This window comes from Amblyomma maculatum, chromosome 3 (genome assembly GCF_055883805.1).
Source record: "Amblyomma maculatum isolate TAMU_Amacu chromosome 3, ASM5588380v1, whole genome shotgun sequence".
Lineage (NCBI taxonomy): Eukaryota > Metazoa > Arthropoda > Arachnida > Ixodida > Ixodidae > Amblyomma > Amblyomma maculatum.
Genome location: NC_139346.1, coordinates 163598624 through 163625049, shown reverse-complemented (window position 1 = coordinate 163625049; position 26426 = coordinate 163598624). Strand labels below are relative to the sequence as shown.

At 43.4% G+C, this 26426-nt stretch overlaps 2 protein-coding genes across 2 annotated transcripts; both read left to right on the top strand.

Annotated features, from left to right (window-relative positions):
* Positions 1-5598: 5598 nt before the first annotated feature.
* Positions 5599-10592, top strand: LOC146196694 (uncharacterized). Its single transcript, XM_084597057.1, has 5 exons — positions 5599-5718; positions 6969-7081; positions 8681-8754; positions 9545-9616; positions 10351-10592. The coding sequence occupies exons 1-5, from the start codon at positions 5599-5601 to the stop codon at positions 10590-10592; spliced, it is 621 nt and encodes a 206-aa protein (XP_084453183.1).
* Positions 10593-13839: 3247 nt separating this feature from the next.
* LOC146196693 (uncharacterized) lies at positions 13840-25407 on the top strand. The gene is made up of 7 exons (XM_084597056.1): positions 13840-13894; positions 15110-15298; positions 17110-17222; positions 18017-18090; positions 19317-19388; positions 20359-20806; positions 25269-25407. Exons 2-7 carry the CDS (start codon positions 15176-15178, stop codon positions 25405-25407), a joined length of 969 nt encoding a protein of 322 aa, XP_084453182.1. The 5' UTR covers positions 13840-13894; positions 15110-15175.
* Positions 25408-26426: the final 1019 nt, after the last annotated feature.

Sequence of the window (26426 nt, the reverse complement as noted above, 5' to 3'; positions counted from 1 at the left end):
GCTGTCTGATTGCTCAAAAGGCGGTGGAAACATGACCCCGCGCCTATCTCGCTTGAACCCGTGACCGATAACGCGACCTAACCTAACCTAACCTAACCTAACCTAACCTAACCTAACCTAACCTAACCTAACCTAACCTAACCTAACCTAACCTAACCTAACCTAACCTAACCTAACCTAACTTAAGCTAACCTAAGCTAACCTAGCCTTTCGTGGTAGATAATCTTACGCAAATTATTTTGATAGCCACTTTTGTGAGATAAGGAAAAAAGAACAAAGTGAGGAGCACAGTGAACGGTACCGATACTGGCATCTATTCTCTAATGCTGCCACGACTAGAAAGCACCGTCGTAATTCGTAAGCGACCAGAATTCCTTCCTTGTGATTGCAGTAAATTAAGAAGCAAAACGCTTAAAACTCTGATGACAATCTGGTGTAAATATCATGTCGTACCGTTCAATTCAAACCTAGCCCAACCGAGATATGCACATTATCTTACAAAAATTTCTTAAACAGTCCTTTCGACTGCCTATACACAGTCGGCTGCCTACAGACTTTGTCGATAAGGTGTATAGGCTATCTATAAATTTATGGCCACACACTCTTCACGTACGTTTGCGTATTGTGTATCTATAGATAAAATTAGGACTATCTGTAGATAGTCTATAGGCTGCCCAAATATGAAAGGAAATGAAGGCCATGAGAGACTTTAGTATAGAGTTTGTATACAGATTCCGTATACATATATTGTACACAGACTGTCTATAGATATCTATACACGGCCTATAAACCTATAAGGTCTATAAGTTGACGTACGCTGCTCTGCTGAAATCCTGAAATGCTGTGGCCAAAAAAAACTGTCATGGTACAGAAGAATAAACTTCACTACAAGACGAATAAAAAACACACACAATAAATCAGGGCTTCTTGCAATATGATTGCAGCCTTAACTGCTGCAGTATTATTCCACGAAACATTGAAATGTCGAGAGCAGAAAGAAGGCAATTTGCTTCGCTGGCCCTAAAACGACGACCTGGGATGCAATAACATGACGGAAGAATGATATCCACTCAATGGTCAGTATCAAATGAGAAGTTTCACACTTCTGTATATGGTGCCAGCTATGCTACACTGCTTCAAGTCGCTAACAAGTCAGGTTTGGTGTCGAATTTTGCCAAGATCATTAGAGAATTCCGGCGGTCGGCGTGCACATCAATTGAAAACTTAAAGGAGAACGTTTTCCTAAGCTTTACCAACCTGTAAATTCGCTTAGAATGCTGACATTTAGAAATCTGCCTGTCCCCATTTCAAACTCTATTTCCTAAACATGCGCACAAATTTGCGAGATTTGGGTGTCGACTGGTATAAGCTTTATCCAGTTGGTCCGCAGATGTTTCGCCAGATGTTTACTACATGTGAACAGCGTTGAGGAATAAGCGAATCTTATGAATTTCGTGAGCCTAATCTTGGCGAGCGAAAAAAAAAAGGCCCAAGGAGTGTCAGAAAGGGAGGAGTTCACACTGATCGCATTCGTAATGAGTTCAGTTGGAAACGAAGAAAATCTGGTAACAGGAACGCATTACGGGAATGCGACCAGCTGGATTAGGCTACGAATATGATTAGGAAGAACACTCACATGACACCTTCTGCTAACGAACCTGACCATAATATTCGTGATTGGAGTTAAATAAGTGTGTAAAGGCTGGAATTATATCCTCGAGTCACGGTGTGCCGTATTTTAGTCAAACCTAATCGCAAAAAAGCTGAAATTTTTGTGCATTGTTCACGATTGTTTTCCGACATTGCTTAAATACTGAGGTTGAAATGCTTTACATACATACATACTTACTAGCCCAGGCGCATAGACGTTTTCGTGAGCTGATTTGCACCAAAGCTTGAGGGAGCGAGGATGCAAGTTGGCCAAAACACATAACTCGATGCAGAAGATAAACGCACAACTAATGCACAGCAAGGTTTGGTATTGAGGCGCATGAGGTTTTACCTGAGAATGCGTCCACAAACTGGGATATTAAAGTCACCAACTAGCCCGCCAGAAGGCTCTTCTGGTAGTAGCTTCCTGTGAGACACGTTTACTTTCGCATACGACGTTGTACATTTGTGGCATTCACCTTAAGTGAAAGGCTGTGCTATTAATGTGTCATGTCCCGCTGTGCAGTGAAGTCTCTTCAGATTTAAGAGGGATACTGCATGAGTTGTACTTGCAGCTACCAACTCAGTTTCGAGTGTTCGACAATTCAAAAAATGTGATTTCAAGCGACTGCAGAGTGTCCGGCACATTGATGTAGAATCAAGCACTTATTAATTCTGAGCTCTTTTAGATATTTGACATTTTGTTGAAGGAATTAACGAAATCAAGCTGCATGCTATTAGATGAATTCATGAACTGAGGATAAGTATCACATTCTAGTCTCAACAATTACCTACTAGCTAAGAATGAGCGAGCCGCCCATATTTACATAAACACGCCACAGGATACAGTGTTTTGGTGTGTTGAGATAGCTATCATAAATAACTAAGCCATGTTTGAATTGCAGGTGCAGAAACACTGTTCAGGTTTCAGTTTTATCTGTATATCCAGATTTGGGGCGCCTGTTTTCGCTCAGTACGGAGGTTTCGTTTCAACACCTTCTTTCTCAGTAGCTTTCAGGTCCATTCTTTCCAATAACTCGACTGGCTTATATTTATTTAAGTCTCATTTTTCAGTGGGAGCGTCATCTGAGTGGCGAAAGGACTTGCGAGAGGTCCAGAGCTCGGTTCAGGCCTGAAAAGAGCGTTCCCTCGAAACAATCGTTACGCTCGCGCGAGGCAAGGTCGGAACAGACTGGATTGCTCCTTTGTTCCCAAAGCTTAGCACAAAGCTCCTCTGGCGAGAGTCGTGGTAAATCAATGGCACGGCTAGACGGAAAAGCAGCTGGGCGAAGCGCAGCTGCTGATTCGCTGCATTTGCGAGCTGCCTTTTGTTTGGCCGGCTCAGTGGATGAGACCTATTTCGCCCATTGTGCAGGAACTTCGCAAACAGTTTGAATCAATAGGGACGCTGTGTGGTGCCGCAGTAATTGTAGAAACCAAATATGGTAAAATTAAAACGCAAATAGTGGCTTCGACTGTTGCTCTTCGGTCCGAATATCGCACATAGCGCACGGTGGATATCAATTTATTTGAGATGAATTGATATGCTGCGTAAACCACACATTATAGAGACGGATAAACTGGTACATGCAAACACAGACAAACGGAGAGATGAACGGATGGATGGGTGAATGAACAGACATTTGCAAACGCATACATACATACATACATACATACATACATACATACATACATACATACATACATACATACATACATACATACATACATACATACATACATACATACATACATACATACATACATACATACATACATACATACATACATACATACATACATACATACATACATACATACATACATACATACATACATACATACATACATACATACATACATACATACATACATACATACATACATACATACATACATACATACATACATACATACATACATACATACATACACACACACATACATACATACATACATACATACATACATACATACATACATACATACATACATACATACATACATACATACATACATACATACATACATACATACATACATACATACATACATACATACATACATACATACATACATACATACATACATACATACATACATACATACATACATACATACATACATACATACATACATACATACATACCCACAGACAGTCAGCTCGATTAACTAGTTGGGTTAATAGTCGTAGATAGAGTAACGGGATATATGGTATGAGACAATTTTTGCAGCAATAATATTTATGCAATATTGATAATCGCAGAGCGGAAAAATAAGATGGTCGAATAAAAATCTAGTTAAATAAAATGAGGGCATTATACAGCTTTGCCTGCTACTAAAATAAGACAGCTCGAAAGAAAAGACGCAGCTCGATGTTATTTTTGTTTCGTTTCCAACTAGGAAAGACATTCAAATATAGAAAATATAGAAAAAATAGTTTAGTAGAGATGTGCGGAAATATCGCTTTCTTTAGAAAAAAAAAAAACTAAATGCGCTCTGTCGACTTTGGGAATCTCCATTTGAAGAGGGAAAATGATGCGATTTATGGAACTAGGAAGAAAACATGGCCAAGACACGACTACACAATGGAACTCACAAAAGAAAATCAACAACCACAATAACACCGCTCTAGGATTTGAATTTGGGTTTAGAAAAGTCTTCGAGAAGGGACTTGAAGAGAATCTGCAAGAAATGGTTAGACTGATCAGTAGAGCACACACGGCTGTTATAAACGGTGCACGACCATTTTATTCCGAATTTTGACCTGAACTGAGACAATCTAAGGTAAGCGAGTGCGATATAAAAAAAAATCGGTTTCGTTCACCCCTTTTCGTAATCGATTGGGTTTCTTCATAGGTCCTTCAGCGTTTACATTACTTATGAGCGAAGCGGTCCGAAAATGCCCAAAGACCACTTCGGTGAACACTAAGGCTTAGTATAAGGGTGTCTCATGTAACACTCGCCAAGCTATAAAGGCAATTAAAGTTGCGTGTTCTTAAAAGAAACAAACAAAAAGTAGAGAGATATAGGTGCCCCTTTTATTATTTTGTTTTTGCTTGTAAAACAAGTCACTCTTTAGAAACGGCAGTGAAGCTTAAATCTAGGAAAGCAATTTTTGCAAAACGGACTTCACAGCTAGAGCAAGAGCAATTCACCGCTACCTTAAGTTGGCGTCTGTAATGTATTTTTCGATAACATTTTTACTGTGTGCCTTCGTGAGCACTTCAGCGCAAAGGCTAATTAGGGTGTAAAAAGACCGTAGAAAATAGTAAAGTAGAGTAATTATGTTATTACTGTTTTCTAAATGCTGTCAACCTTTTCTTTTATGCAATCGTCATTTTGATCAATGGCCTCTAGTCAATGCATTGATTAAATGACTTGCTAGATACCTTGAACTAGAAGTCGGTTCATTCTCATTTATACTAGACGTGACGTAACCTCGCAATTTGTTTCGTTTTGTGAACTTTACATGCAAGAAATAAGAACAACCCTGACGGGGTGGCGCAGTACGTGGTTACGGCGCTCAACTACAGTTTCCGAGCACGCGGGATCGAATGCCGGCCTCGGCGGCCACTTAGTGAAAAGCAAGGCGCCCGTGGGTTGTGCGATGTCAGTGCACGTTAAAGAACCCCAGGTGGTTGATATTTCCGGAGTCCTCCACTACGGCGTCTTTCATATCGTGAGTCGCTTTGGGACGTTAAAACCCACAAAACCAAAACCAAACCAAAAACGACCCTGTTTTATCCCCAAAACGCATGTTGAATGTCATTGTTGCCCTAGACGAGCTTTTCCTGAGCGAGGTAGACAATGGGCTCAATTGCGCCACAGATAAAAAATAAAATAAAAAGTCTTCGCTCCACCGAAACCCTATTGAGCATCATCACGGGCGTAAGCAGCGTGTTGTCATTTCAGCCGTCAAGAGGGACCCTGGTACTGTTGAAAGCCATGCAGGTTGCACTGGCTACTTTGTTGCTGTTCATCGTCTTTCAGTTAGAGCTGCCCGGCCAGGCGTCTGGCGAAAAATGCAAAGTACTGAAGAACGTTATGCACGTCAGGTGGAACAAGGTACGACTCCAAAAGTTATTCCGCTTTATTCTGTAACTATCTACGTTATTGATAAAGGGGCTGTTAGTGAGCAGAATTCAAGGAGATGCTCAGCAGGTATATCGGCAGTTCATGGGGACAGGATTCGTGGATGAAGAAACAGAAAAACAGTAAGCATGTGTAGTTTCCCCCGTGTACATTCCCCCTTCCTCGTAATTTAACGAGATTGGAGGAGGTTTGCCTTAGAAGGATAAGAGCTGGGGCGGCCCTTACCCCGTCGGTAACATGCCGATAGGAATCTCAAGCAGACATCGGACCAACCACATGCCCGAAGTGTTCCACACCATCTGCAGAAGTGGATGTTCGCCACCTGCTTTGGACTTATGCAGGGACAAGGGCATCAAGGACACAGATTCTGCGCGAAGTGGGACTAACCACAACAAGGGAAGAGGACTTTTCTAAATGGCTCACAGACAACGCTAAGAGCGGGAGCCTGCTGCGGTTCCTAACGGAAAACCATTTACACGAGTTTCTATAATATGCCTTATGACAAGATTGCGTACAAAAAAAAAAAAAAAACAATGTGTAGTTACGTTCTATATTCTAGGTAAAAGTTGTAGTGAAGCAGGTAGTGACGCAATGATTAATAAGAAGTATATACAAAGTCTGCATTCTTTTCCCGTTTGGAAAGACACCTAACAAGGGACTGAGCAAGCCGAAAAATTCAGAATATGCATAATTCTTGCTTGTAGAATTTTGTTTTGATAGTTAGTTACTAATCTTCACCACGCCAGCACCACACCGAGCGTTTCAGACCCTGAAAAATTAGGGGTGTTTTAGAAAGAAAATATAAACACATAGGTTTATCTGTTATCAAAATTAAATACTGCTTTCAGACACAAGAAATGGCTTAGGTGAAGGGTTGTCATAGGCACAAAAATCATCTGTTGACCTCAAAAATGAAAGCCTTTTTTTTCAGAGCCTATGTTTTGGCTGATCGCAATAAAGCATCCTCTTGTTATACCTGTGCCCAGCCTCCATACGCTCGACTTCAAATTCTATGCTATGAATTCTCGAAAAGGTGCAAGCAGCGTATTGACTTTATTAACAGTCATTTTTGTCTGTCCCTGCTTTGCTAGCAATGAATAGTTTATTGGCACTGCATAAATTTTCTCTTTGATTTTAGAGTGATCCTAATTGTGTCACCCATGGAGGTCCAACTTCTTAAGCCTTCACATGTGCACCGTCCGATGTGAGTGCTGTATTTGCAGTTTGGCCGCAAGGAATGGCTGGAAGCTCTTCATTCTCCTAGCAGATTTCGAGCCTGCTTATCGCGGGCTTACTTTCCGAAGAAGGGACTTCTGCACAGGCGCAAGAAGAAAGGGTAAATATCAGCAATCATTGCCCGCTGCTAGATACCTCCAACTTATTGACATCTCTTCTGACCTTTTCTACCGTGTCGGTCCCGCCCTGCCGGGCCCTATTTTGACGTCCAGTTCCGGCAATAAGTGGATAGCCATTGTAACTGAACAATCAGCAAGGCACGCCATCACGCACCTGCTAAGCACGAGTAGTGCTACAGATGCTGCGGAGTTTCTTCTTGCAAGACGTCATCCTTCACCACAGCGCTCCTAAGAAATTACCTACCGACGAAGGCCATTATTTTTTTATTATGGACTCTCCATGACATCCTCAGCTGAAGTTACACCCAGCAGAAACTAAGTAAAGCCTATCATCTTCAGAATAAAGAGCATAATAAATGCCTAAACCGGACATATAGCGATATGGTTACAATCTATGTATCTGTTGACGGCTATCGCAAATAGGGCGTTGCACTTCCCTGTGTAACCTATGTTCCCAATTATTCCTGTCGCGATACCGCCGGATGCAGAGCTTTCTACCTCTCGTACGGCCGGCACCTCTATTTGTCCTTTGACCAAAGGCTTCCCACGCCGTCGCTTCGATCGTAAAGCATGCTCCGGCTGCACATCGTGTGAGCCCACGTGGCACAAATAGTTGCCCAAGCACAAGTCAAGCCTACGTCGTAGTGACGTACACTTCATTACGAGATCCGTCCTCCTCCTGAGATGCCCCTTCAAGCCACATAAATTTTCTTGAAAAGCTTATGTGTGTGCGCTCCCTCGGGTAACTGAAGGGACATTGTAAGTTACCTCGTCGCATCCTTCGACATTCCTTAGCCGACCTGCGAATGAAGACGTTCAAGTACATCGCTGGAACCTTACTCCGCACCTGACACTATCCACATGTAGCACTCGGATGGTGTTATTGCATCCGGGGGTAGTGTTACTACAAGGACGACGAAATGCAGTGCTAGCCCGTTGCGAGTGAGATGGACGAAGTACAGTGTTTTCACGGTTGCGCCGTTATATGTTGCTCCAGCGTATTTTATGTAAATTCCCATCAACATGTAGATTTCCTCATTACCGCTTCACGCGTACAAAAACGCTTTGCCGAAAAGAATTGTGTCGAAATCACTTCTCTGTCGCCGTCGCGAAAATAGCGATGGTGGCCCACCCATTGTAGCGGGTCGCCGGTATAACTCCAAAAAGCTAAACGCGTGGCCAAAAAGGTACTCAACGAAGGAAAATAAAGGATCAAAAAGAAAAAAGTCAATGTAGTTGCGGCCGGGTCATCCTGAAGTGCATCTCACTGATGCGCTAGAGCCACAGTGTTGTCTACAAGTATTCACAGCAAACAGCGAAGCATTTGCAGTTTGTCCATTCATTTCTATCTGGAAGCTTCTTATGGTCCAGTATAAGAGCTTTCGAAGCTGAAATACGTTCTGCAGATGTAGTGAGAAGTCAAAGTGGTCGAGTTCTTGCCACATTCTTTTTTTACAAAATTATTTTGTGAAGAGAGAGCTTACTTCTGACAGATTTCATCTTTCCTCCATAACTTTAGCACAAAACTAGCCTAAGATGACGTTATTTTGCTCTAGCAAGGCTAAATAATTTTTTCGCAGGCCTAATGGCAAATCGGACAGATCGAAGCACCCATTCAGAGTTTACCACGACGACGTTTTCATCACGAGGGATGGTGAGTTATTTCATCAACATCAGCTGCTGCGCGATGCTGAAGGAAAATGATTTTGATGGATGCGTATTATCTGTGTAGCTGTGAGAGGAAGGGAAGAAATTATGATATCAACCATAAACATGCATTCGAAGGCTGAGAGAATGGAATGCTCCCACCATGCGTGAAAGTTATTTTGCAAGCCGATGCATGGTTTCGACTGCTTTTAGCTACAGTTGTCGCGATATTTGACACAAAGGGGTGTGTATAGCTTGCGTTGTCAATTTTGTAAGCGGCCTGCTGACATCAGACAAAGGTTAATGAGACCGCAACTAGGGCGAACCATGATTACGTGGGCTAGGAAGTGTTGATCTAAACCTGTGAATAAAATGTGTGGCTGGCACAAAATATCATCTGTGTGAGAGCGCTATTGGGACATGTGATTTAGGAATTGATGGCTATGATGGCTATGGGAGATGATCGATCACTTTCGACGCGTTGGAAGGCTTTCACAATAAGAGCGCTCTTCACACGCTTGAAAATAGTTCAATGCGTAGACACACGGAGACGGTTTTATTTCCTGCACTGATATATGGGCGGAATATTGTCTATTGTATGCAATGGCCCAGAAGAAACGCTTTCTGCGTCCAAACGTGCGGTGCTTGCCCTGCTTATAACGAGCGTATTGATCAGATTTCTGCACACTGTCACTCAGTACTAGGAACACGTATGTCACTCGAACGGCGGACGTAAAACTTCCTGAGAAGCATGTACATTTATTTCCTCATTATTATTTTTCTTTATTGCTCGAAAGATCAACAATTCGAACAACTCATCGCTTCGGATGACAAATCCTGGGCTCTCATATACCACTGCTGGCCTCGAGGTAAGCTTTTTGACCAGCACAAAATTATATGCGCGAAAATACGGCGCATTTGTACAGAACTATCGACAACTCTTCACTAGGCCTTGGAATGATTTCAAAGTCTTATTCGTGTGATCGTAAGCTATCGAAAGCGATTTTTCACACTGTTTCGGGCTAGAAGTACGAAGAAACGAAAAAAAAAAAAAAACTGGTGAAACAGGGCGAACGGACTACTGTAAGCAACATGGCCGATTTACGAAATATAACTTTTTTTTTTTTTTACTCTGAACTTCTCAGAAGCTTACACAAAAGCAATACACAAGTGTTCTTTCTGACACATGGTAAACTACAGCTGATGTCATTTTAAAGTAGAATAAAAGCAACAGCCTTCTCAGAGCTTCGCCGCAACTAAGGGAGCAGTGCTATGTCAACCGCGCCAAATGCGACTGCGTAGCTATACAAAGTTATCAATACCTTGATTATAAACCGCCTAACACAAGAATGCTTTCGACTTTCCCATAGGATGATATCTCGCGGTGGATACAGGCCATTTTTCGTTCTGTCAGCTAGTCTGCAAATTGCAGGAACTTATAATAGCCCACTAAAGAGTTCAACGAGCATGCACACCAAAACCCCAACACAACCTTGCTAGTGCTTCTAAAAAAAAAAAAAAAAGGTATAAACTTAAATAAAAACCTCTCTGCTTGGTAATTGCTGGTAATGCTTACCTGATACCTGGCTTATATCTCCTGCAGGATCTGGAGCTCATTTTGTGCTCCTTATCACAAGGAAAAGAGGCGTAGTCGACGGATACATGCTGGACGAGGCCAAGAGGGCCCTGGCGAACACTAACTACGGCACGGAAATCAAATGGAAGCGTTCTGGCTGCCTGCGGCCCGGTCCGGCGACCGTGGAGCCTGACATACGTATTAACATAACAATACAAGTAACGATGGTTCCAGAGAGAATAGAGGTCGAAACCATTGCTGTACGATAAATGATTGTGTCCTTACTTTATTGCTGCCTATGTTGTCTTCAGTGTCCGAACTGCAGGCCTGCTGTGAGCCTATCTCTATTTTGGACAGATCTCAAAGCCCATATCACATAACCAAAACCTTGATTACGTCTGGCAGGCACCCCCTTTTCAGCAGTATGCATTTTCTGTTCTTGAGTGGAACTTCAATTTATTATATTCTGGTTTCCAAGTCGAGCAATAAAGTGCCGTAAATTAATGAAAGAAAGAAAGAAAGAAAGAAAGGAAGAAAGAAAGAAAGAAAGAAAGAAAGAAAGAAAGAAAGAAAGAAAGAAAGAATGAATGAATGAATGAATGAATGAATGAATGAATGAATGAATGAATGAATGAATGAATGAATGAAGGAATGGATGAATGAACGAACGAATTAATGAATTATCAGATAAATAAAGTTATAATTGAATTTTCAGAACAATCACGTATTTAGTGATAACTGGCCATGTAAAGTGAGCTAGTTAGGTGTAGCGGACATAGATTATATGAAAACGTGCGAAATGCAGGAATGCTATATCCGAAGTGGTCCGAAATGAGTACTGACATACCACGTCATTGTATTTACGTCTCTCACAAATACTTTCTTAAGCTTGGCTCCTTGGTTACACAGTTCGTTATTGGTTAAAACATCATAGCGTATTTGAAACAGGATAAATAAGTTGCGAGCGATAAAGAAATAAACTGGGCAATAGAGCTAGGATAATGCTCGCTCCAGCGAAACACTTTACGCGTACGTAGTTGAAGTCCGAGAAACAAATAGGACTGGAGATAACTTCGCTTACAGTTATATTCCCAGCTAAATTGGGATTCTTCCGACATTTCTACCTTTAACAACATGGTATTAAGATTATCGGTAGCGTACGGAAATCGCGTTGGCTCGTGTCTACAGGTACGAAATCAGCATGCCGCAACCCAAAGCGGTGCAACAATTTTTCAGGCTAAGCCTGACGACTGTAGAAAGTATACGTCCTACGCATTAGGCATACAACATTCGAAATTTCACCAGTCTGGTCAAGAATATCGCTAGAAAGTGTGCCGCGGACTATCAGTCTCGAGCACACTTCACAGAAGCGGACACGCTACTAAATACCTCGGTGCACATCAGTGTGCGGAGCTCGTCACTGTCTTCCCTTCACAGGGACGACATATGAAACCTGCGAAACCTGCTTCAGAATATGGACGTAAACATAATCCCTCCTAAGTTGAGCACAGGACTAGCATGTGAACGCTGGGCTGTTAGTGCATTTAAGGCCCGAGTAGAATGTGAAGGTTACAATGTCAAATCAAACTGTCCTAAACAGATTTGTGCTTGAAGAAACGCTAAATGAATTAGGTGTGTATAGCTATTCCCATAGTTTTTCTGCGCAGCACTGCATCTTTTATTGAATGATGGGAAGCGATAGTTACAAAACTAAACATGCAGTGACCTTATTCAGCTGGAAATGGGAAACCGATCGCTTTAATATATATTGCAGCTGCGCTTTCATGTCTGCCCTATAAGCCGCGCAGGATTTTTTCGACCACCTGATTACCTGTCTCGAGTAGTCGCCTAATTGTACAACGCACGTTTTATCTCTCTCTTTCTATCTCTACCTCCTCGTGCATGGTTTAAAAACAAGGTCATACCGTTCTCAGCCGTGTCGAAACCTAACAATCATAGTTAACTTTCGACATGATTTAGATAGCACGAGTTGTAGACATGAGAGGTTTTGTAACGAGAGCTACATTGGCGCCCCAGTCTCGCCATTTCGGCCTGCCTGTCCATGCCTTTCCATGCCTGTCCATGCCAGCAAGAAGAAGAAGAAGAAGAAGAAGAAGAAGAAGAAGAAGAAGAAGAAGAAGAAGAAGAAGAAGAAGAAGAAGAAGAAGAAGAAGAAGAAGAAGAAGAAGAAGAAGAAGAAGAAGAAGAAGAAGAAGAAGAAGAAGAAGAAGAAGAAGAAGAAGAAGAAGAAGAAGAAGAAGAAGAAGAAGAAGAAGAAGAAGAAGAAGAAGAAGAAGAAGAAGAAGAAGAAGAAGAAGAAGAAGAAGAAGAAGAAGAAGAAGAAGAAGAAGAAGAAGAAGAAGAAGAAGAAGAAGAAGAAGAAGAAGAAGAAGAAGAAGAAGAAGAAGAAGAAGAAGAAGAAGAAGAAGAAGAAGAAGAAGAAGAAGAAGAAGAAGAAGAAGAAGAAGAAGAAGAAGAAGAAGAAGAAGAAGAAGAAGAAGAAGAAGAAGAAGAAGAAGAAGAAGAAAAAGAAAGAAGAAGAAGAAGAAGAAGAAGAAGAAGAAGAAGAAGAAGAAGAAGAAGAAGAAGAAGAAGAAGAAGAAGAAGAAGAAGAAGAAGAACTTTCAAACCGAACCTAAGCGTATCCATGCAGATAGCTCTCGCCTAACTCCAGGGTTAAGCACACGCTAAACCACAGCTAATTTGTTTTACTAATTTACGCAGTAACGCGATACATATGAAAGGAGCTAAAAACCATTCATCTGAAAAAGAACGTAAGAATTTTTTTTTGCTCTTGATTAAGAGAAATAATAACATGAACTTGGAGATAAGTTATTTGAAAGTAAAGAAACAAACATATGCCACCGGTTAAATCTGAACCCATAACCTTGGAATTTTTCGTCCTATCTTCTACCAGTCAGCTGCTGCGACGGCTGTTTAATCGTCTTTTTTTGTAGGTATTTATGTGACGTGCAACATGTCCTTGAAAGTGTTCACTAGGCCACCCTCGCATGCGCGAGTCGGTTACACAGCAGAGGAGCACACTTTTCAGTGCAGTCTCCCATCAGCTAAACTAAAAAGATTCGTCGCTAGACTTTCACATGACTTCAGTGGGCATCTCTGTTAGCTGCGACAATAGACAGACAAAAGAAAGGGATAATAGCTGGCGAGTTTTGGTAGTGCGTTCGACAACTCGCAGTCAGCAGGAGCAAAAACTAGAATCAGAAATTTTTAGGAGTTCTTTATTTTTTAGAGAAAAAAAAACAAACACACTCATTATTAGTCATTTATTTAGGAGGCCACTCAAGCGATCGTAAAAATATTTTGGCAAAATTGAAGAAATATAGGCACGCGATATTGAACTAAATGCAAGTACAAAAACAAAACCAAAATCTGCGTTTCTATTCGCAGCTGTCTACGAGCTGTCTCAAATCTTGTCTGCCGTGGTAGACAAGAGACCGGTCTGTCTAGTGTCTCGGCATAGAAGAAAAAAATGTCCCTTTGTAATCGGTAGAACAGGATGTGGAGCTATTTTTGCTCTAGGATTCACTGTGAAGCGGATGCGTTTCAAGTAAGTGGATATTATAAAGACAGTCTAATCGCTGTATTTTCGTGATCCCCTCTCAAAATTTTTGTGAAACATTTGTAAAATGACTTTAATTCAAATAAATGCTATCAGTATGTCAGACTGAGCATAAGAATAAAATCATCTGGCTTATGACCTAGGCTGGATTCGCGTGATATTAGAAATCTGAACCTCAAAATTCTGGCGTAATAGCTAAATCAAAGTACCCAATAAGAGCCCAGAGAGCTCTTCAAATTTACAAGGGCGCTGCTTGTAAGGCTCGGAGGTCAGAGAATACTGCTTCCTGCCCTTTTTAGCGCCATCTGTATGCCATAACTTAAACATGTTGACGCATTACTATAATTATTCAATAGGTTCCCTTTCGGGTAAGGGGATTCTACGACACCGTATTACCTACTCGATATGAAGAAGGGGTGAAGGGGGTGGGGTGCTATTGTGAACGAAGTCCGATATAGCGGCTTGGGGTACTATTGTGAACGAAGTCCGATATAGCGGCTTTAATGCTCGAGTCTTCCCTATGGGTATTTCAAGTTCTCTAGCCAACGGAGAGAGTGATGGTGGCTCTGACTGAACAATGGCTGACCTCTTGTACTGCTTCACACACACACAAAAAAAAAAAAAAAAAACAACAACCACAAAACCTTCTCATTGGGGTGCATTTTGAACCGGTTGTCTTGGAAGTTGAGTACGTATGTTTAGCAGCCCTGCATCTTAACTGTTCAGTAACGGCAGTGGCTGCTTCCGCTCGCCATAACCGCGTTGAAATGGGGTAAACACTACTCCAGTTTACACTACGGTTCCCAGGTGGCTCCATATGGACAGCTGAATCAGCAGGACACCAAGCCCACGGCCACACAACCCCATTTTCGGATGATATTAGAATTGTATTTCTAGCCAAAATTTTCTGCGTTTCTTATAAATATGCAAGATGCGTCCGTCATTTTTCGTGATCAGAGCAACACTTTATGGAATGCGGTACGTACCTGGGACTGCAAGTCGCCTTCGTTATGACTGCCGCTTTAGTCATCGTCTGAGCGGTGGATTTTATACAAGCGTTCACGTTAACCTCTCGAAACATCTAAAGGGTGGACCAATACATGCCACACTTAGCGCAGAACGGTTTCAGATTCAATACCACAGGAGGCTTTTTAAGCACCTGAAACGCGGTCCTACTGCATCTTATCTCACGCATGTGCCCAGGTACAAGCCTACTGAGCCGCTGGATCGCCCAAGGCAGGTCCAGAGGGCGCTTCAAAATAGATAGCCATGCAACGGCTTGCAGTTGCTGCGGTGTTGTTTTTCATCACCGTTCAGCTGCCGCCACTGGTCGAGTCCGGCCTGGAGAAATGCAGAGTCTACAAGAACGTGATGAACGTTAACTGGAGCAAGGTACGCGACCGACTTTTCGTTGCCTTCTTGTTCACAGGCACTGTTGGGAGTACTCAAAGTTACGCGCGTTGCCCACGGCTGTGCGCGACTCATAACTAAAGGAGACGGTTTGCTTGAAATGTTTAGGCATATCCGGCTGGTTGTCACCGAATCATAAAGAAAAAAAAAAAACAAATACCGATTTCAATATGCAAATTTTAAGTATCAAGTGAAAACGTGAGTGACTTCTCTCGCGTTCACAAAAACGTAATGAATGAAACTGTTCTTTGCGGAGCCATTCAGGCTAAAGCCCAACTCGTTTCACTGTGACGTTCAAATATAGCCTGCCGCTGTCCATTCTTGGATATTTAGGAAAGGTGAAATGCTGTACATTTGATGAAACATTTATTACGCCATTTTTGCCAACATAAAAGGCATTATACTCTGTGATTTCGACCACTGTGCTGGAAAATGATTCAGTATAAGGGCGTTCTGAGAGGGCCCTTGTTGTTAGTGTAGTGAGCGGCGCATATTTATGGGTATTGAAGCTGCTCAGAACTCGCTGCGGGAAACGTGACTGCCGTGGCCATAATCAGGAAACAAATATGAGTTCTATAGCTCGCGGCGGGTCATGCTTGGCTGGTCTCCCTAGTGTGATATAAGCAAAAACTATTATGCAGCTGATGTGCAGAGAAATCCTGGCAACAAGCGCTGTTACCGTCACTGTTAAATATTACTGCATGCACGGCATCACGCATGTGTGAGACAACCCATCAAGGCATCCGCCCCTCGCCCAACTCAGGCTTCGCATGCGGATTTCTATCTACTACTTTATAGACGCCTCTGAATCCAAGCGTGCAACGCTGATCTGCCACACCGTTTATCCGATGACAAGTCAATGCCTTTGCGAAGCCTACTCCTTAAAGAAAGATGCGACCTTTAGCAAGATTTCTAAGGCAGCGATTGGTGCTCCATCTGCGAAGCCATTTCTAAATTTCCTCGTTTCAATATTATGCTGGGTATTCCGCAAAAAAAAAAAGAAAAAAAAAACAGAAACAGCTGGACTCTGCTCTAGGCATCTTTTGAAAATTAGCAGTTTTTTTTTTAATGCCCACGAACTTGTCCGGTTATATTTTCACACCGGTCTAATAAGGGCGTTCCGCACGCAATCTCACAAGCATTTGGAAAGAATTCAACTAGTATACCCCGTACATTAGTAGACATACAAAATAACTGTTTGAAACTATCAGCACGCACATAATGAGCGGAAGAGTGTTCGAGGATTGAGGTATATAGTGGGAAAATGTTCTGGAAGCACCTTTAGCAAGTGAAAGGAAAGCCTTTGCTAACTTAAGAACGTTTAACATAAGCACTAACGAATGTAGCCTGCTGGCACTTCAAGTTGGAGGTTAGTCATGGAAGGGGATCGAATTTCATTATTCAAGAGTATTAGTATATATGTTTTGGATCTTGCACCCATATTCGCTGCTCTTTACTGCACTCAGCTGCGGACTAACGTTACAGATCATATAATAAGTAATCTTGCGGTAACTAAACCATTTTCTACTACTTTAACTCACTTGAACTATAAGGCACACATGTAGAAACCGGTTCCTGGTGGTACTACATTTTCTTTACGAAGTAAATGACAAGTGATAAAATAAAACCAAGAAACAAAAGTGCATTACAAGGTGCTTCTATTTCGCCCTGACGGTACAACTGAACATGCAGAACTGGAACAATAACTGTTACTCTGTGATATTTTTCTTTCCTCAACTTTGAACGTGCTAATTATCGCTGAATGCAGACTCTCTAATTCGTACGCTTTACAGTTGGCGCGCAAGGAATGGCTGGAGGCTCTTCACTCGCGCAGTAGACACCCCGAGTGCCTGTCGAGGGCGTACTTCCCCAAGAGGGAGCGGATCGAGAGGCGAAAGAAAAGGGGGTCAGTATTGATCTAGTCATAATGCAATGGCTGTATTGTAACAATCACTGCAAAGACCATATTGCTACAACTGTTACAACGGTTTTTGTGTTATAGCAGTCATTCCTCGAGAGCCCGCACTGTGCTATCCTTACGTGCCTTATGATGTCCAGTCAGCTAGGCCTGCATCTGCAGTGCGCTCGAATATGGTCTGATTTGTAGAGTAAGGTATTCCAAGTCTTCTGGCACAACAGCCTCCATAATCAGCGCCTCGCTCTGGGTGAACGTGTTCTCTGTTGTCCATTTCAGACGATAGCACTGAACTGAACTAGCGATACATTTATTACACAGAAAAAAAAAAAAGTGTGACTGTTTTGCTCTTGATCGCTGGATGAGGATGGTTGTAACCAGTTCAAAGCAAAAATCACCTGATCACGATAATGTTGATAGTGATGGTAGTAGCGACAGTGATGATGACGGTGATCATTATAGTTGGGAACAGAATGACGAGCGTTTCTTGTCCACTGCGAAGACAGACGCAATAACAGAATACCTCGAATGTCTTGTAACGCTTTTAACGCAGGCAATAATGAACTCAGCTGGTCCCATATCAGGCTTCCATCATGCATTAACCTATGAAAAAGAAAGGCTGACGAGAATTGGAAACGTATGCAGGTTGCTTTCGAAAAGGCTTTCCAGAAAATTCACTTTGTCGTTGCGTTCAAATTCATAAATGTCAGTCTGTCTCTAAAGCTGGCTCACCGAGAGCGTTCAGTCGTTTCTAATACAGCGGAGCTTAAATGATTTCAACGCAGGCCCAATGCCGAAGCTGAGAAGTCGAACCATCCGTTCAGGGTCCACGAGGGAGACATATACATCTATCGAGACGGTAAGTTATCTGCGGTGAACAAGGGGCACTCAAACAAGCGAAGCAATGGAGCATAGCATCTGCATAGTATTAAATGTGAGCATGGCGGATTAAGAATATATACCAAGTGCCCGGTCAGCAAGCAAGGTGAAATGGCACCGCGAAATAAAAGGGAATATTAAATGCTTAGCACTTTCTAGGTCAAGTTTAAGCCCATTTCCCATGAACACTGGCTATCCTTTATCCTTTGCAGCCAAAATAAAGACTTTAGAGAGCGAACCATTTAGCGAGTTTAGGAAGGCAAGGATGGGAAGCATATAACAAGCAAGGAAGAAGGTTGTCCTCAAGGAATGACGCAAGGAGACGAGAGGGCAAGAAGGATGCAGAACTTAAGGAGACGTTCACCTCCAGTAGGAGAAAGTGGGCAGTGATCGATGGGTTCAAACATCGTGGGCTGCCCGCCGTGGTTCACTTGCTGCGTCATTTTGTGCCCCAGCCTTTTGTGAAGTCTTTTCGACAGGGAACACGAAAGGTAGAGGTGGCTGCAAGCATCTGATCGCCAACACACTTTTAAAGCGACATAAAATATTTAACTGGCGTGCCAAATTCTGAATTCGAGACCTAAGGGTTGTACTACTTGACCTAAGGCTGCGCAGTCAATGTTTCCGCTCCTATTTACTTGCAGTGAAGCAGAAGCTGCGAGCGTGAGAGGGCGCTGTTCGTAGCAGCGTAGCTCACGAGAGAGCGCGTGATTAAAGCACACTTATGGAAGACGTAGCTGTGCTTTCATAGCGTTGTCTCTTCACTGGACCGTTCAGAGACAGAGCATATGTGGTGTTCAATATGGCACAATATTTCAGTCCAATCCCGAGAAAATGGGGTAAAATTAACAGAAGAAAATCAAAAACGAAAAACAGACCGGAAAGTTTTCTGCTCAAGCTTTCGCATGGTGGTTTACCCGTAAGTTCAATTTCAGACTATTGCGAAAATAACCACTTCCATGGAAAAAATCACTCGGCGCTTTTATTCTACGGCCCTATAACGACGCCCAAGTTAAAAGTGTGTCGGTGACCTTCACGCCACGACTAACACGCTGCCTTCGCTTTCCCGACAAAAAGCCATTGCCATTTACATCATTTCATGCTTTATACGCAACAAAATGTTCACCGCCTCAGAAAAATAAGCATGATGGTACGGCTGTATTCGTGTGTGTTAATGAAACTTATTTTCCCTTTCTCACCGTGAAGAGAAACAATTCGAGCAGCTCATCTCGACGGACCACCGTACTTGGGCGCTCATTTACCACTGCTGGCCCAAAGGTGAGCGCATATGTCTTGAGGATTAGCGTGCTAACCGATTTTAGATAATGCTGAGGGCATTGGGTTCTTTATTATTAATCCTTTGCAATATACTTCGCCCAACCAACAGCTGAACAGGCAGTCGTCCGATCAACAAATACAAGCGCTGTCAATCATTCTTAGTAAGGTTAAGCATTTAGTCCTTTGTTTCTGCCCTTTCTGCGAGCTTCTCCGGAAATACGCACACGGTGCAAAGTTCGGCGAATAAACCTGTCCAGGTGTTTCTTGAGACGCTTGGGTTTGTTTGATGCGTTAACTATACGCGACTGGGCAGTCAATAAGGCGACGTAAAACACGTCTGCGTCTGCTTTCGTTATCGATGACTAAGCACATAACTCGGTAAATATTTTTTTTTTCTCCGGTGATTCCAATGTTATGCATCCGCTTATTAAAATAACTGCTCAGTTGAGAGGTTCAAGCCTTCAGTTGTTCACAAAGCGACTGCAAAAAATACTATTCATGACTTGCAACTGCCATAGGAAGTGGTAGCATACTTTAAAGCTTTGGAGCTTGTGAGCTCACACGATCAAAAGGTAAACAGAATTCAAGTACGTTGTTCAACGTTTTCAAATTCTTATAGTTTCTTGCCTTCCCGCTAAGATAGACTCTTGTTCTGGACTGGAATCCAAACTCTATGTCTATAATTATGCTGAAGTTCTGCGCTCTGCAAGTACAATAAAATTTGGCCTTCTTTAGGTGCGACTCTGCCAAAGTGACCGCGTGCAAAGCTTAGCTAAGCTTAGCTTAGCTTAGCTATTAACACACTGCAGTTAGCTTCACTGAAATATCCATCCCAGGTATAATTTTTTTCAGCGATTCTGTTAGTAGGATGCGGTGTTCAGCAGTTGCACTGCAAACTTTGAAGGGCACAAAAGGAGAAAATGACGAAGAATTGTATGTATTGTAGTGTACCGACTTCCTTCTCTCGTAGGATCCGGAGCGCACTTTGTTCTGCTGATCACCAGAAGGGGAGGAGTGGTCACTGGCGGCATGCTGATGAAGGCTCGCGCGGCGCTGCGGAGAGTGGGTTACCAGAAGAAAATCAACTGGAAGCGTTCTGGCTGTCTTCAGGGGAGAGAGATGCAAGGAAGTTGGAAAGGAGGTTCCTCCGGTTTTAGGCAAGGAAGTTGGAAAGGAGGTTCCGCCGGTTTTAAACAAGGAAGTTGGGAAGGAGGTTCTACTGGTTTTAATCAAGGAAGTTGGAAAGGAGGTTCTGCCGGTTATAACCAAGGAAGTTGGGAAGGAGGTTCCGCCGGTTTTAGGCAAGGAAGTTGGGAAGGAGGTTCCGCCGGTTTTAGGCAAGGAAGTTGGAAAGGAGGTTCCGCTGGTTTTAAGCAAGAAAGTTGGGAAGGAGGTTCCCCCGGTTTTAAGCAAGAAAGGTGGGAAGGAGGTTCCCCCGGTTTTAAGCAAGGAAGTTGGGAAGGAGGTTCCGCTGGCTTTAGGCAAGGAAGTTGGAAAGGAGGTTCCGCCGGTTTTAGGCAAGGAAGTTGGAAACGAGGTTCCGCCGGTTGTAGGGGAAACAACGACTACAAGGGAGAACGAATACACTTGTCTAAGGAGGAAACAGAAATCACTTTGATGCCCAATAGCGTTAGCATTGTCGAGGAAGACCCAGAAATTGAGATTCATGTATGGGCTGAAATGCTTCCTCCGGTTATAGAGGGGTCCATATAAAGAGCACACCTTGCTTTCTCCTTGTCTTTTGCAACTCAATAAAGACACTATTAGTGTGATGAAAATGATTCATTAAAGTAGTTGTAAACAACCTTATAATAGCAAGCAAGTGGTATTGCAGTAAGCTATAGAGCTCACGAGTATGAGAAGTGAATCAGAATGAGATATACGAGTTGTACAAATATAGTTACTATAACTATAATTATAGTTATTATTATACGGCTGGTGGCTAGTGATACTGCTTGTTTAGGACTCAGTGATTACGTCATAGTCCCCAGTGGCCTATCGCAAAATAGCAGAAAAATGAAATAAAAATGTAATCGTTAACTATTACAAAATGATGTCACGGGAGCTGGATTTGTTTTCTGAAGGACGTTACCAATTTATTGTGCAGCTTTCTTTTCAATAAGTAGCCTTTGCTTTAAAACACTCTCCGATGACGAGCCAACCTTGTTATATAGCTTTCACACCTGACGTAACTAGTACTAGCTACGAATGCAAAGGTGAGAAAAATGGAAGAGTAAGGAACCGTTAAATGAGCAGGCTAGGTTTTCGCTTTAGTTTCTAACGTTAGCGGAGAAATATAATAGTCCACGACAGTTAGCTTCCGAATGGACCATACGTGCAACAGATATCAAGGCACTGCAGACGGTACCACTCCGGAGTATCATCAGGATCATCCTTATCGCAGGCTAATATATGGCCTAAAGCAGAATGAGGACCCCTCGCATTCGTCTATATTAACTCTGTTTTGCGCCAGCTACTCTGTCCCGCAGATTTGCTGACGTCATCCGCGCACCTGACGCCTTCTGCTATCTTTGTGTCCCTTTGAATCCACTCCATTAACATAAGCGGGTATCGGTTTAATGCCCTCCGCGTGATGGGATCTGCCCGTCTCGATTGCCTTAAATGTGTTTTTACGCTCTAGAAAATTCTCAACTTGCGTTCGTTCTCTGACCCATTTTGTTTTGTTCCTCTCTATTTACCCGGAAATTACGGTGCGGCTAAGATGAGTGTACATGTGATGACTATTGGGAATGTTGCCCAAAAACAAATATACTCTCATTCTCTATATCCCCATTTCGTACTCTCTCTTTGGGAGCTGGTGCTTGCTTAAAACAAGCAAGTTTTAGAAAGGTGCAGGCGCTTATATATAATGTGTAATTTCTCCCCCTTGTGGTTAACATTGGAAAAAAAAGGACAAGGACTTCTGTAGTGGTGGAAGGGCTTCCCTGTTAAGCTCATCTGCAATAAATGCAACCAGCTAATTTTGAGACGAACAAAAACTAAAAAAATGATTTTGTGAATCTCATCCCGTGGCAAGCAGGGGCGGATTGAAGTTCTGTACTCACCCAGATTCCAGCGTCAATCCATCGTGCTCGAACAAGTAGCCCAATTGATTGAAGTAGCGGAAGGAAATGCAGCGTTCTCAGCGGCCATGGTTTAGGAGTCACGTATTTACCTAACACTCATAGTTCTCGCATATAAATCTTTGGCATGGTGCCCGACCCTTCAGGCTTCGGTCGTGAAGTCTGGGCTACGGCTTGTAGTCTCGATAGCGGGCGAATTCTCAACAGCAACTCGTGGCGGGAAAGCAGCTTCAACGTAGCCGTATACAAGCGCAGCTGCAATCAGCAGCACTTGAAAGCAGAAACCAAAATTTATGTTGGTGGTAAACTTACTAGAATATTTAATTTCGTTCTTCAGGGTCGTGTACTTTGAGTTCGAAGAAGTGACAAATTGTTCTAGAGAAACAGAAAGCTGGGTGAGGTGGTTTTTATCCACAGTAAACAGTGCAAAAAAAGAAGACCGAAACTCCTGTTCTGCTTGTTCCGTCCTTGTCTTTTTTTGCGCTCTTTAAGATGGTATATGCAACTACACGATATTCATGCCCTGCGCACATCTGTGGTGTTGACGGTGTGAATTCATCTGATTATTCTTTGTTTCAAGCGAGCGCCGACGGGGTAGCGCTTCCGGTGTCTTGAAAGGTCGAATTTAGTATACGGACTCCGAAATCTTCATTAACAATTTGGTGTCCGAAAAGAACTGAAAGACTCCTGAAAATGAGCAGCAGTTTTTTTTCGCAGAGAAATGCTACGGCAAGTACCGAGCCCCATGTTAATTCGCTAGTTATTTTTTATTCTATATGTAAGTAACCCAGAGAAAAAATTGGAGGCTTATCAAGGTTAAGCCCAGTGGATGCGAAGCATGTTAAGCAGCTGCCTCAGTGTGGATGGGGCTAAGTAACGGAGGCGTGGTTTTAGGTTAATCGTCGTAGGCGTCTTGACCGCATACACGCCCGGCGCAAAGACGCTGGCGCGGTTGCGGGCACAGAGACTGACGCGACGGCGGGCGCGCGCCGCTTCATCCCTGGCGTGACGTCACATATCACGTGATGCAGCGATGGTGGCGCCGCCGCCGCGTCGCGCACGACGGCGCGAACCGAAGCGTGGAGGCCTCCGCCGGGCGACGTCCGACGGCGCGATGAGGCCCCATCTGCAGCCGGTGTGACGTCATCACGTGACGTCACATCATGTGATCTCACTTCAAGGTCAATGGTGGCCACCGCCGGGAGGCGACCGACGGCGCGATATGAGGCCCCATCTACAGCCGGTGTGACGTCATCATGTGACGTCTGTCACGTGACCCCACTTCAGGGTAAATGGTGGCCACCGCCGGGCGTCGCGCGAAGGCCCGGAACCTACGGTAATATTCTTCGCATAAAAAGAAACAGGCACGAGAGTGCTCCCCACCTTGCCAAGAAAACAATGAACAGTGGAACAATGAACAGACTAAGTTTGAAGAGCGACAACTCTGTTTGGCTTGGTTTTGCTAATAACACATGTTCAGCTGACGTCATCGCGCTCTGGTCAAGAGACATCTGACATAGCATCATGGTAATATAGCAGCTTGCCATATAGGTTAATGCAGCAAGCTAAACTTAACGCTAGAAGTGACAAGTCCCAGTTTGAATTTGGCTTAACTTCAAGGTCACCCGGGACAGAATAACTTAGTTCCCGGGTTTGTACTTGAAAAAGTAGAGCCATACTTTAAAAATAATTTAATTAGTGGCACGCCTGCGATGCTAACGAGAACCGCGATTTTATTTTGTGTTCATCGCTACCGTTTTGTACCAAATAAAAGTGGGCAAGATATTTATTGAATAATAAATGCCAGATGTATAAGAAACGTACCCGATTGGCTTCTTGAAGATATTTACCAGCCTTGATGATATAATAATGCGCGACAATGAAAGAGCTGACATCAATAGAGGACAATTGAATAACTGTCTCCTGAAGCACAAAGAGCCGGTTCGCAAAAGAAAGCAAAAAAACTGACGAGACAATACTCTTCACATCATAGTGCAGCTTCTGTGATAGTGTTCAAGGAAAATAAGCCCCGGAGGTGAAATCTATTTTAAAGAACACGGGCAAGGAAGCCTGGTGTAGCTACTTTATAAGCGGTTATAAAGTAGCTTTTTTTTTTTACTTGGGCGCAAATACTTTGGAGATAACAAGACAAAATTCGATAACATTTGAGCACCTGCAAATTGTTCAAGACTAAAAAACCCGTAATACAATATGCCGCAGCACTGCTCTTTTACAGAATGAGATTCTGTTCATGACGGCGCAAGAGGCAGCATTTTTCTTTTATGGAAGTGGACGTCTTCATGCACTTATGAAACGAAAAAAAAATAAAAGTATTGTGAGAGAACGGTGCTTAAATAGCAAATTTTCTGACGTCTGGAGAGGGCGGTGGGCCTTAAATGCATTCGATAAAGGAAGGCACGCGTTCTTTAGACATGTACGACTCATTTCTAAATGGTCGGTTTATAAACATGTACCTAGAAGGCGTTAAAGATTGCCTGGCAGGACCGAACTGCGAGAAAGTCAGAGCACCGTTTACCTCGAGAGAAAGACCAAATACTTGTGTCTTCGAGGAGTTATAGAGCAATGTAAAATAAAAACGAATCAAAATTCAAGCCTGAATTACATGATGAGGGTGCGTACTGTTGTGCCCGGGCAAGATGTCCGGATTTCGCTCAACCGGACGCCAAACTTCCCGGGCTAACACCCCTTTGAAAGCCTCAGTGTTGCGCCGCAAGACAGTGGCGTACTGGAAGGAAGCATCCGCAAGCTTCATGTTGACATGTCCGCGAACTCCCAGACAGCCTGGCGCTGGTCCCCTGGCAGCAGAGCGCCCTGGCACCACGGCAGATCTGAAGCGTGCGATCAGCGCGCTCACTGATTGGACCTCTTGGACCGCCGACAAGTGCTGCCTCCAGATTTGGCAATTTGAGTGGTAACGGTTTCTCGGGCTATATAAGCGGGAGCGCTGATGCTTGAAGACCGAGGCCGTCACGAGTGTCCGTCGAGTGCAGTGCCGCTAGCAATGAGGGGACGGACATATTCTCCCCGGCCGTCGCTGTGCGAGAACAGTCGAGTATGGCTAGTTGCCTTCAGCCCTCGTGCCAATCTTGTACTGTAAATACTTCCCTGTAAGTAGTGTACAAAGACGCCTTTTGTTGACCTCATCGACACTGACTAGAATACATCGCTACCGCCAAGTGAGCAGGCAGCTCTCGATCACAAAACGGGTAATGAGAGCAACGGGCCCAACTCCCTGGCACAACAGTACGCAGCGTATGATTATCATGACCCTCAGGGCAGTTGACTGTCGCAAAAGTGGGCTAGCCAGCTACACAAGATGTCTTCATAGCTGCTGTGTTCACTTCTTGATTAAGAGCAAGGACGTAGTTATTTACGCGGCTTGGATTCCGAGATAAAAGAAAACCAAAGGAGTTAAGCTTGGTGGCTTAGCGCCTCAATCAGCTTGAGCTGATTGCCATTTACCGCCGAAATGCGTGGAATGGAAGAAGGCTCCTTACTTAGTCCGTGAATGCGGACGGCTGGATTCGCTCTCTGTCCCTTCTCTTTCCCATAACAACGAGGTAGAGCAGTGCAATATGTGTTTAGTACCTGCAGAGCGACACGGGCGGCAAAGTGGACGCAGCCACGAATTCAGATTTCGGCTTGCACGTGCAACTGCTTGCATGCTCTTTCTTCGGGACTGAGTTGAGCATAAATGAAATTGGTGAGGACGGGGAGGCAGAATGCGATAAAGGGGTTGTTATACACGAGCGTGGTCAGGCTGTGGTGATCGCTTAGCTCTGCCTTCGAACGAAGCGAAGTAACCGCCATACAGTTGCGTAAGGTAATGCAGCGCCTAGGGAAGAGAAATAAACTTAGTTAATGAAAGGAAAAGAGGAGAGGTCGACCTATGGTAAATAGACCCTGGCCTGCTACTCCACACTGGAGAAGGAGA